Genomic DNA, 12,560 nt, shown 5'->3' on the forward strand with positions numbered 1-12,560 from the left:
CAGCTGAAAATTTCCAAACCAAGGACTTGTCTGAAATTCCTTATGAGAAAGATGTTGATTCTCGGACTAGCTCTAGAGAGAACGTATCATCTCCTGTAAGGTCACGGTCAGTCCCATGCTATTAGGTGAGCATCGGGGGGGCTATCGAGCAATGAAAGCCACATGCTTTCCCCTTTGCCCATCCCAGATGCACCAGATCTCACACTTTTACAATTCTGGCAATATAAGAGGGCCCTGTGTTGGTTCAGGCTTCTTAGGGGCATTTGACATAATGAGACAAATCAGGTTAGAAAATATTATTAAAAATAATTCACAGTCAACAGCCCACTAGCAGCTTTGAGTCTTTCAAGCAAATACTCCGGAACAGTTGTAAAACATACTTACTGTTCAGGCCTTCCTTGTTAACTATAGTGGTGCTCCCGAGTGCCTCGTAGTACTGCTGGTTACTCATCAATGTATGCATGCCAAGGATGGCTACATCAAAAAGAAAGGGAAAAAAAACCAAGTTATTGCAGCCCCTTATGCTGAGAAAAGATGGATTCTGGCAAAGCCTCGAGAGCACACAGCTTCCCAGAAGTGACCTAAAATGTGGGCCTCCACAGTAAGAAAGTTGCTTTTGTGCGAATGTAGAAAAGCTAGAAAGATGGCACCCATGAGCCCGCAGTTTGAGTCCTACTGTGCTGAGTGACGTCAGGTACCGACAGCACACTGAGGCGATGGCCATTTTCTCTCTACGAAAGGGTAGCACGATTTGTGCAGGGAAAGGTATATGCATTGCAGGCAGCAAGGGTCAGGGCTGTGCATTAATGCCAAAAGATATTAAATGGAGGCACAGACGTGGGAACGGTTTCCCAATAATCAAGCTGAATGGAGTGTCTAGGTTGGAGCGAAACAAACAAACAAAAAGTGAGAGGAAGAATAAATATCACAAAACATAGAAACAGCCATGAGGAGTTACTAATCTCAAGCCTGATCCTGCAGTTTACCACATGCCTTCCACCCGCCACTAGCCTGGGTGGGAGGGGCTCTCCACACTTGTTTAAGACAATAGCATCAACACTGTACCTGGCACACTCAGCGGCAGAATGAGATGTTCTCATCCAGTAAACTACAGAACAGCGTATATATCCCAAGTGCTTTGGCAACAGGCACTCTGTTTATACCCAACACAAACTAAAGGCAGCTTTGACTTGAGCTTTGCACTTTTTAACAGGTCACAAAAACCTGAAAGCAGTGCCGGGGTCCATGGTGACTTGTTGAAGACAGAAACATGAGTACTATAAACAGAATTAAAATGCTGCAAGAACACAGCAGCCAAGTTTCAGATAACAAACGCATTTCAGTCTCTAATTTTCTAAAACAATAAACAGAGAGAGAGAGAGAGACTGGCCTCCGCTAAAAACTAAGTTAAGCCAACCCAGCTACGTTGCTCTGGGGTGTGAAAACCCATACCACTGAGCGAGGCAGTTAAGCTGACCGAACCCTGGCGTAAAACAGCGCTAAGCCGACGGAAGAACTCTTCCGTTGATCTAACGGGTGCCTCTCGTGGAGACAGATCACCGGCGGTGATGGCAGATCCCACCCGTCGCCGCAGTGAGTGGCTACACTGACATGCTGCAGCTGTGCCACGGTAGCGGCTGAAGCGTAGACCCAGCCTCAAGCTGTGTACGTTCCAGAACCTCAGCAGTCCGGCGCCTACTAGAGTAAGCAGCACAGAGCCAACCGACCAAACATAGCATTTTAAAAAAGAAATCCTGCTGCCCTCAGCAAATTTGTTTTGGAGAAAGCCCTGTAGCAATGAATTTTCCATTCTCCTGTGGTTCGATATAGAATGTCACATGCCTGTTTGTACACACAGGGATATGTGTGGGAACGTATGTTTATTACGGATGGGCAAATCATAAAATAAACTAAGAACAAAAATTCCTCTCAACTTCACACAGAACAGAGCTTCAAGGTCCCAACAGCTGTTTTCTCTTAGTTTTTCCACAAACGGCTCTTCCCGGGTCTGGCTGGCACCAGAAGCAGAAATTGCCAGAGCTTCCCTGACCATGTGGTTTTTTGGCTGCAGAGTGCGGGGACTGTCGCGAGAAGGGTGGTTCTTGCTAGGGACCTACCTGGTGAAAACCTGCCGGGACAAATAAATGCCAGTAATTGTAGGTCTGCTAACGTGGACCCATTTTTCCGGCAGGAGAAAAGCACTGAAGAAACTCAAGAGCACAGGGTGGGATTTGCCATCAAGAACTCACTTCTGGGGAAGACTGAGCCACTTACAAATGGATCAGAGAGAATTCTGGCCCCACGCTTGTTCACCTCGGAGGGCCCAGTCAACCTTGCGAGTGAATTCGCCCCAACAAAGGACCAGTTCTACGACCAGTTGAACACCACCATCAGCAGGGTTCCGAAGCACGAATGTGTTTCCCTGCTAGGGGACTTCAACGCAAGGGTGGGAGCTGATCATGAAGCATGGACCAACTGTCTTGGTCAACACGGAACTGATAAAAGAATGGAAACGGTCAGAGCCTGCTAAAAGTTTGTTCCTATTACGACCTCTGTGTAACAAACTCATTCTTCCAGACAAAGCCACAGCACAAAGGGTCTTGGAAACATCCCAGATCTGGCCACTGGAACCAACTGGATCTTACCATCACAAGGGGTACCAGCCTTAACAGCATCCTCATTACCCGCAGTTATCCAAGTGCTCACTGCGACACAGGTATGCAGCAAGGTCAGACTTAAACCAAAGACAATAAACAGATCTAAAGTCAAAGGGCGTCCTCGTATTAACATCGGTACCTTAACACAGTGGTTTTCAAACGGTGGGTCACGACCCAGAACTGGGCTGTGGAATGGAAGGTGCTGGTCACAGCGGCTCTGGTCAGCACCGCCGACTGGGAAGTTAGAAGTCCCAGCGGTGGTGCTGCCCGGCTAATTCAGACACCGCGCTGTGCCCGGAAAGTGACCAGCAGCAGGTCCGGCTCCCGTGGGGGGGAAGGGGCACGAGGCTCTGCACGCTGCCCCCCAGCTGTGCCGCTGACCAGGCTGGAGGTAAGCCTGCACCCCAAGCCCGCGCCCCAATCCTCTGCCCCAGCCCTGAGCCCCCCCAAACCCAGAGCCCCTTCCTGCACCCCAAACCCCTCATCCCTGGCCCCACCCCAGAGCCTACACCCCCAGCCCAGACCCCAGTCCCCTCCTGCACCCCAATCCCCGGCCCCAGCCCTGAGCCCCTCCCACACCCCGAACCCCTCATCCCCACCTCTGTGGGGTTGCCAATTTTCTTCAACCGGGTTGCCAGAAAAGAAGTTTAAAAACCGCTGCCTCAGCGGACCAAGAAAAGTCACAGCAGCACCAGAACATACGACAGTAAGTCCTGGGCTCAGTGATGATGCCACAAGCATCCACCTGCAGTGGGAGCAAGTGAAGAACACAATCTAGGACACAGCTCGGTCAGTCTTTGGGAAGAAGGAAAGCAAGACGAACAACTGGTTTGATGCGTATTCCAGTGAATTGATGCCAGTCATAGAGGCCAAACGCACAGCCCAAACCAACTACAAGAGAGGCCCTGTAGCGACGGGACGACTCCTGCTGGTCGCCTTGGGAATTAGCGCTCCAGCCTCCAGAGCGCCCTCTGCAGGCCGGTGTCCCGCTTGCCTCAGGCCCCCGTGTCCCTCCCGGACCCCGGTGTCCCTTCCCTCGGGGTTCTGCCCTCTGCAGTACCCCCACAGTCCCTGGGTCTCCCCTCCTGGGGAACCCCCACCCTCTATCCCCATCTTGCCTCAGCGGCTACTGCCAGTCACCATCTAGCCCCCACTCACTGGGGCGGACTGTAGTCGGCAAGGGGGGTTTGGACCTGCTGCCTTTGCCTAACCCTGGGCTGCACCTCTGCAGCCCCAGTACCTTTCCCAGCCTTTAGCAAGGCCTGCAGCCTGGGGGCTCTCCAGGCTGGAGCTTCCCAGCTCCTCTGGCCTTTCCCCAGCCCTGCTCCACTCCAGGTACCCTTTTCTCCCAGGCAGCCAGTCCTTCTCTCTCCAAAGCTAGAGAGAGAGTCCTCTTGAGCTCCTGGCTCATAGCCCTTTTATAGGACAGCTGTGGCCTGATTAGGGGGTGGCCCCAGCTGCGGCTGCTTCCCCAGTCAGCCTAGCTTATTGGCTCCCTGGGGCAGCCCTTTCCCAGGGCAGTTTTAACCCCTTCAGGGCTGGAGCAGGGTGACCGCCCCACTACAAGCCCAAATAAAAACTTTTCTGTGTTGAGAGCAGCAAGAACCAAGGTACAACAAACTGCTCAATGGTGCGCCAATGACAATTGGCTGCACTTATGCAAAAGCATCCAAGTAGCAGCTGATGCAAGCAGCATCAGAAATATGTATGATGGGATCAAGAAAGCCTTGGACCCAACTTCAAAGAAGACAGCCCTACTGAAGTCAACAACAGGGGAAACAATCAACAACCGCACCAAGCAGCTGGATCGCTGGGTAGAACACTACTGTGAGCTTTACTCTTGTGACAGTATTGTTCCAGACGTAGCCATCAATGCCATCGAAAGCCTACCTGTTATGAACCAACTCGACAATGAACCAACAGTTGAGGAGCTTAGCCTTGCCATAGATGGCCTGGGAAAGACTGCATACTGTCAGAGGTCATCAAATGTGGAAACCCGTCCTGCTGCAACAGCCCCATGAGCTGCTCTGCCTGTGCTGGAAAGAAGGCGAAGTGCCACAAGGAATGAGAGACGCCAGCGTCACCATCAACATCTCTCTAAAAACAAGGGTCACTGGAGCAGCTGTAACAACTATGGTGGCATTTCCCTTCTTAGTACTATGGGACAAGCCTTTGCCCGAGTTGGCCTGAACAGCATTCAGACCCTTGCAGACAGCAGGACCGGCTCTACGCACCAGCAAACCAAGCATGTGCTTGGGGCGGCATAATTCCAGGGGGGGCATTCCGGGTGGGGTGGGGGTTTTGGTTTTTTTTGCTTCGGCAGTTGCGCTCTCTGAGGTTTTTTTTGTTTTTTGCTTGGGGAGGCAAAAAACCTAGAGCCAGCCCTGGCAGACAGAATCTGTGCTGAATCACAGTGCGGCTTCAGAGCTGAAAGGTCTACTATCGACATGATCTTCTCGCTGAGACAAGTACAAGAGAAATGCAGAGAACAAAAGAAGCCCCTCTCCATAGCCTTCACCAATCTCACAAAGGCTTTTGACCCTACCAGTAGAAGTGGATTATTCACACTTCTAGAAAAGATTGGATGTTCCCCCAAGCTCTTAAGCATGATTTGATCCTTCCATGAAAACATGTACAGCACAGTCCAATACGGCGGCTCAGTCTCTGAGGCTTTCCAGATTCGTAGCGGAGTTAAGCAAGGCCGTGCCCCAAGTCTGTTTGGGATCTTCTCCTCCCTGCTACTAAAACAAGCTTTTGGTTCCTCTACAGAGGGAATCTACTTGCACACAAGAGCTGATGGAAAGCTGTTCAATCTTGCAAGACTCAGATCTAAAACCAAGACTTGGGAGGCCCTCATCCAACACCTTCTCTTTGCTGACGATGCAACAGTGGCAACCCATGCAGAAGCCCATCTCCAAAACATCATGGACAGTTTTTCCAAAGCCTGCCAAGACTTCGGCCTTACTAGAAGCCTAAAAAAGACAAACCTAACATCCCAAGGAGTTGAGGATGCACCCTCCATCAAGAACAACAACTAAGAACTTGAAGTGGTGAACAAGTTCACATACCTGGGGTCCACTATCACAGTCAACCCTGCATGTGAACCAGAATTCAACATACACATTGGAAAAGCTACCACAACAATGTCTAGACTGAACAAGAGGGTCTGGCAAAACAACAAACTGACAGAACACACAAAGATCTGTGTGTACTGTGCACGTGTTATCAGCACACTTTTGTGTGGGAGCGAGACAGGGATCTGATACTCTCATCAGGAAAAGAGGCTCAACAGCTTTCATGTGCGTTGACTTCGTCAAATCTTTGGAATCTCCTGGAGGGACAGAGTCACCAACACTGAGGTGCTCAAATGGGCCAGCAATACCCAGCATGCAAACACTCCTCCAACAGAGACACCTCTGCTGGCTTGGGCATGTGTGCCAAAGGAATGATGGGCGCCCTCAAACTGGCATCTGGAAAAAGACCCAAAGGACACCCAAAATTGCATTTCAAGGATATGTGCAAGCGAGGCCTCAAAGAAATGGACATGGATGTAGACACCTGGGAAGATTACACTCAGGACTGCAGCCTTTGGAAACAAGAGCTTAACAGGGATCTCCAGAGTTACGAGAGGAAGCAGTCCAGCTTAGCAGAGGAGAAAAGAGCTTGCAGAAGGCAGAGTCCAAAGGATTGAAATACCACCTTTAAATGTGACAGAGGCGGCAGAGAGAGATTGTCTCTCTCGAGTGGGTCTCTTCAGCCATGGCTGTGGCTGCCATAAAACCAACCGAGTAAATTCTTTATCTCTCGGGCACACACCCATGGTTTCTTGAGACTGAAGGTTGAGCACTAAAACTACTAAAAAAGTCAGTTAGTCTTTTTAATTCTTCATTTCTATTGTTAAGAAAAAATGGTCCCCCACAAACATTTTTATTAATTATCTCAAATATGATGGGTCATGGAGAAATTAAAATAGAGACTGAATTTACTGTCATCCACCACAAAGATCTAATAGGGCCTCAAGCAGACGTGACCCTAATGTGCTATGGCATTCCCCAGGCCGTGTAGTCAGGTGGAATTGTTTTAACAGACAATCAACAAATAACTTCCACCGTTGCTTGCAGTGTTGCTGTAGCCGAGTTGATCCCTGGATATTAGAGAGACACGGTGGGTGAGGTAACATCTTTTACTGAACCAACTTCTGTCGGGGAAAGAGCCAAGCTTTCGAGCTACACAGAGCTCTTCTTCAGGTCTGGGAAACATACACGGAGCATCACAGCTAAATGCCAGGTGGAATAGTTTGTTTAGCATAAGTAGTTAGCACATATTCTACAGGACCGGTCAAGGTAGAGTGGCCTATTAACACCCCCGCAGCCATAGGACAAAAAAGGGGGGTTAATGGGTTACAGATTGTGGTAATAAGCCGTAAATCCAGCATCTTTATGAAGACCATGATTTTAGTGTCCAGAGAGTTATGAATTTAAGCTCCCCGGCTTGTCCTTTGAAGGTGTTGGGCCGGTGTCCTTTGAGGACGAGGACTCAGACAGGTGTATGGCTGAGGTTAGCTAAAATAAGATGGGTTTCAGAGTAACAGCCGTGTTAGTCTGTATTCGTAAAAAGAAAAGGAGGACTTGTGGCACCTTAGAGACTAACCAATTTATTTGAGCATAAGCTTTCGTGAGCTACAGCTCACTTCATCGGATGCATGCAGTGGAAGTGAGCTGTAGCTCACGAAAGCTTATGCTCAAATAAATTGGTTAGTCTCTAAGGTGCCACAAGTCCTCCTTTTCTTTTTGCTAATACAGACTAACACGGCTGCTCCTCTGAAACCTGTCACTTAATAGAAGACACTGAAGATGCCTTTGAGAAGACCAAGAAAGCTGGTGCTGTTCTGGAGGCTCTGTCAGCTGCAGGTGAGACCATCTGGCATGCGGAGCTGACCACTAAGTTGTTGCAGACTGTTCCCTGTAAGCCCATGATGTGATTTATCGCGGAAATGATACCAAATCAGAGCTTCATCTTGTCAGCTGGAGCATAGGCACCGACTCTGTGGGTGCTCTAGGGCTTGAGCACCCATGGAAAAAAATTAGCGGATTCTTAGCACCCATTGACAGCCAAGCTCCCCCGTTCCCCCAGTGCCTCCTGCCCGCCGGCAGCCCTGCCGATCAACTCCTCTCCCTCCCTCCCAGCGCCTCCTGAACGCTGCAGAAAAGCTGGGAGGGGGTGTCAAGCACTCCCCGGGTAGAGAGGAAGTCGGCACCTATGAGCTGGAGACAAAGTCAGCTGGTTTGGGCAGCTCTGTAGCAGACTAGCTGCTCTCCTCTTCAACATACGTACTTACGACCTACCCAGAAGTAAGGCCGATAAGTACATATGTGCAGATGACATCTGTCTTGCTGATGTGGGTGACGATGCACATGATAGCAAAGGGTCACTCAGCCAGGACATGAATGCTCTGGTCACATAATGTAAGTCTCCACTGACAAAGGTAAGTACGTCTAAGACAGGGGCCACAACCTTCCAGCTGAAGGATCCCGACCAATCAACCCCTGACAATCTGTGTTGAGGATCATCCTCTCCCTTTCCAGACAGTTGTCATTTACTTAGGAGCCAAACTGGGCCACATTGTACCAAAGCGGCCCCTAACACGTGAAGGAAATGATCACCTCCAGCACTGCTGTGATACAGACGCGAGCAGGAACCTACTGGGGAGCAGAGGCAAATGTTCTACGAACCTCGGCCCTGGCAGTGGTATTTGCTCCCATGGAATAACGTGCAGCCTGCTGCACACAAGGCTGACAACGGTTCCAGTAGCTGCAAATGAGCAATATGCACTTCCCACAAGATCCACCCACCTCCAGAAGGAAACACCTACACCTGCAGTTGCTGCTGACTTGCCATGAGTGACTTCGCAACATCCTTTTGTGGCGGTAATTCATGCACCACCACAGCACTGCTGGTCTAGCGCCCATCTCGGATGAACAGCCGCATACCAGCGCTGACGGCTACGTCCTCGTAGTGTCGCAGCAACTTTGGGCTAGAGAAACTGGCATGCCAACGAATTTCAGAAGCCCTTGCGGACATCCACATGTTTGCAACCTGGGATGCAGATCCTGGACTAGTGGCTGGTGACTGGAATGGCCAAAGTGGCTGCCACCATGCAGAAACTTGGGTTAGCCCCATCTTCCCAGTGTGACTATGGGGCAGCAATGAAAACGGTCAACGTGGTGGAGGAGAACTCAGAAGACTGGTGGGTGGGCTGTAACTCCTGACTACCCTTGATGATGCAGCCATTAGATGGCCAAACAAGTAGAGATCGACTTGCAATGCATATGAAAGGAGATCATCCTACTGTTACAAATTTGTGCCTTATTTCTAATTTGAATTTGTCTTGCTTTAACTTTCAACCATGGGTAGTTGTCATGCCTTTCTCTGCTAAATGAAATAGCCCTTTAGTATCTGGTACACACACTGTAATAAAGCCACCTTTTGATCTTCTTGACATTCCCCAGCAAATCCTAGTGTGCTAGATAGAGGGTGTAGCGGGGTGGTCACCTGCTCCAGCCCTGAAGGGGTCAAAACAGCCCTGGGAAAGGGATGTTCCAGGGGAGCCAAAGGCTAGGCTGATGGGGAAGGCAGCCACAGCAGGGCCCACGCCCCAGTCAGGCCACAGCTGGCCTCAGAAAAGGCTGTGAGCCAGGGGCTCAGGCAGTCTCTCTCTAGCTGTGGAGAGAGACGGGCCTGGCTGCTTGGGAGCTCACCAGGGTACCTAGAGTAAAGCAGGGCTGGGGAAAGGCCAGAGGAGCTGGGGGGCTCCAGGCTGGAAAACCCCCAGCCTGCAGGCCTTGCTGAAGGCCTAAAGCAGGTACTGGGGTTGCAGAGGGGCAGCCCAAGGTTAGGCAAAGGCAGCAGGTCCAAACCCTCCTTGCCGATGATGAGTGGTACAGACTGCAGTCTGCCCCAGTGTGCGGGGGCTAGATGAAGCCTGGCAGTAGCCGCTGAGGCAAGGTGGGGATAGAGGGTGGGGATTCCCCAGGGCGGGGAGACCCAGGGACTGCAGGGGTACTGCAGAGGGCAGAACCCCGAGGGAAGGGACACCGGGGTCCGGGAGGGACACGGGGGCCTGAGGCAAGCGGGACACCGGCCTGCAGAGGGCGCTCCGGAGGCTGGAGCGCTAATTCCCAGGACGCCCAGCAGGAGACGCCGCACCAGTGAGTCGCGACGTGCTACAGGGGGCAACACTCCTACATTCGGATTCACCCTCTTCTGAAGCTAACATAGCAAAATTTGACTATCAGAAAGAATTGCAATGAAACAAAACCTTTCCAATACACAGAAAGGGTCCCTTTAGAAACTGGCCCCCTCCCGTCTACTGCTCTAATCCACCAGCTCTCAGATAGGTTGCCCAAACAAACCAAACCCATAATGGACAAGAGTCAGACTAGGTTCTATGTGCTTCATTTAAAGGACACACTCGCATGGGATGTGCTTTCATGTGCAGAAGCTGCGAGGATTGACAATAAATGCAGAGACTCAGAAAGAGAAAGAAGAAAAAGCAGAAAATATTTCCTCTTTTTTTGAGTAGATACTTTAACACCCTCCCCACCCATAGATCAATCTGGCCTCTGGTTTGGAAAAGACAGATGGGCAGACTTTAGTCTATAATTCCTTTGTAGTCACTAAGTAAATCCTACCAAACCCTTTACCAGTGCAGGGTAGACTTTGTAACCAAATCTTAAGCAACAACATTAAAATAAAAAGCAGAAAGCAGCATTTGTGAAGAAGGCAGTAACCTGTTTCACACCACAAACGAGGAGGAATAATAATAGACAGGTCTGTAAGACTCCCCCAACTGGAACTGGATCTTACCAGCAATGTCGCAGAGTTCTGCATCAGATGCATTAGCCAGGGCTTCCTCCAGCTCTGGCTCCAGTGTTACTCTTTCCAAAACAGGATCGATTGGCTTCTGCTTGGGGACCCAGACTTTTCCTATAAATACAAAGTGATGTCAATGGCAGTCCAGCTGCTGGCTCCTGTTTAGCGATCACTGAGTCAGATTTACTTGGTGCACAGATTCACTGCCAAAGAATTCTCGGTGAAATTCCCTGCAGTGCAGAAGGATGTATACGGTGCTTAGTCCTGCTGCTGACCCTCTGCATGGAGTGTGTTCTGCCCTCTGACTAGCTTTACCCAGAGGATGAGTTATGGATCCTAGAGCAGTGAGCAAAGAAACCCTAACCAGAATTAGGAAGTCACAGGCGAGCAGAATGTAGCCCAGACTCCAGAGCTCTACAAATCCATCTCAGATTTATTCTAAATGGGCTCCTGCAACTCTCTGGGTCAGAAGTGACTTGCCTGACTTCTTAGGCCAGGGGATTTTATATATTTACTGGCCTCTCTATAACAACAGAACCTACAAACTGAACATTTATCAAAAACAGAGAGTGCCCGGAGCTCATACGTGTCCTGCCCTTCACAGAAATAGGCCTGGCTGAAGGCATTCAGCTAACCAGACCAGGACAGACCACAGCAAATGCACAATAGAAAAACAGACAACAACATTTTGCCAAGAGCCTAGCAGCCTGATCTGGAGCTGGCTCAAGCTGTGATCTGAAGGGCAGTTGGGGGAGCAAGTTCCAGAGGCATGTCCTGCCCTTCCACTGACCTTGGAAACATAGCACCACAGCATCTCTCCAAGAGACCTCCGCTCATGTGCAACCTAGGGAAGGAGAGGCCTCAAGTTCAAAAGGGCTTGGGTAACCCAGTAACCCAGATCTCCCATGTTACTGTGAACCCCAGGCCAAGTTTGGGTTCACGCACAATCAGGGGATTGCAGGCTCACTGCGACCAATGACCATACTGAAAAATATCACCGTGGTTTACGTAGGAGTAAAGACAGGTCTTAACTGGAACTCCAAGCTCCCTCCCCAGGTTTCTGGAGTGGTGGTTGTTGATGGTTCAGACTAGAAAGCCCAGATCCAAACCAACCCCTGTGGTTCTGAGTTTGAGTTTTTCATATTCAATCTGGATTAGTTCCAAGACAGGAGAAGTCTGGTGAGAAACACTGATCTCATGAGATTTCCACCACTTGGGACCAAAAATCTCAGAAAACCAATTCACAAGGACTTGGACTGTCTAATCCAAACCCAAAGCCTCCTCTAGACCTAATCTGGGTCTGAGCACTGTCTTTTCACCAACTATCTAGCTGGGAAACGGACAGGAAAGAGCAATCACACACATTCACAGGCACAGTTCTCTAAATAATTGTGGGAGAAAAGAGGGGAGAGAGGAGGGCGGAAGTAGTGACGGCAAATCAGGGGGCATGGGTAACAGTATTGCAGAGAGAGGGAGAGAAGCCACAGAATGTGGGGAGCAGATGTGTACTGTCAGGGGAAATGGCACCAGAAGGGGCAAGTCTTACCCTGCAGATTAACAGGGCACCAGTGTACTCTAGAGTCTGGCGGTGCAGGGGATACCAAAGTCGTAGAGAGAGAGAAACTGGAGTCTGAGGAAGCATCTGAGTGAAGACCACAGAGATGAAGATACACCTACGGACAACAGAGAGGCAGGGAAGGTGTGCAGACTGTCAGGAAAGACAGTGGTCCCCAAAGAGGGGATGTGGGGGTAGGTACCCCAGGGGCAGTCTGCGCAGCAGGGAGTCTGAGCGCAGCTAGTGCAGAACACTAATCATTATGGGTCTACAGCAGCTGCCATCCAAAAATCTCAAAGCACTTTACAGACTTTCCTGAATGTCCCCTTGCCACGTCTCCCTCTACCTCACTCAAGTGGCTGCAGAGCCTCAGAAAGTTGAGGTGACTTGCCCAGGGTCAGAGGCAGCCATAGGCTTTGCACCATGGCAGAGTGGGAAGTCCAGCGCCGGCCCTGAGTCCCGGCGATAGAGATCAT

At 50.3% G+C, this 12,560-nt stretch overlaps 1 protein-coding gene across 2 annotated transcripts in view; it reads right to left on the reverse strand.

Moving 5' to 3' along the window:
• Positions 1 to 12,560, reverse strand: part of TMOD1 (tropomodulin 1) — a 77,553-nt gene that overhangs the window by 21,016 nt on the left and 43,977 nt on the right. For both annotated transcript variants that reach the window (XM_074953713.1, XM_074953712.1), the window contains exons 4-5: positions 10,524 to 10,643; positions 385 to 474 (exon numbers count right to left, since the gene is read on the reverse strand). In XM_074953713.1, coding sequence (XP_074809814.1) covers positions 385 to 474; positions 10,524 to 10,643 — 210 coding nt within the window. The remainder of the gene's footprint in view (positions 1 to 384; positions 475 to 10,523; positions 10,644 to 12,560) is intronic.

This window comes from Natator depressus, chromosome 5, assembly GCF_965152275.1.
Source record: "Natator depressus isolate rNatDep1 chromosome 5, rNatDep2.hap1, whole genome shotgun sequence".
Taxonomy (NCBI): domain Eukaryota; kingdom Metazoa; phylum Chordata; order Testudines; family Cheloniidae; genus Natator; species Natator depressus.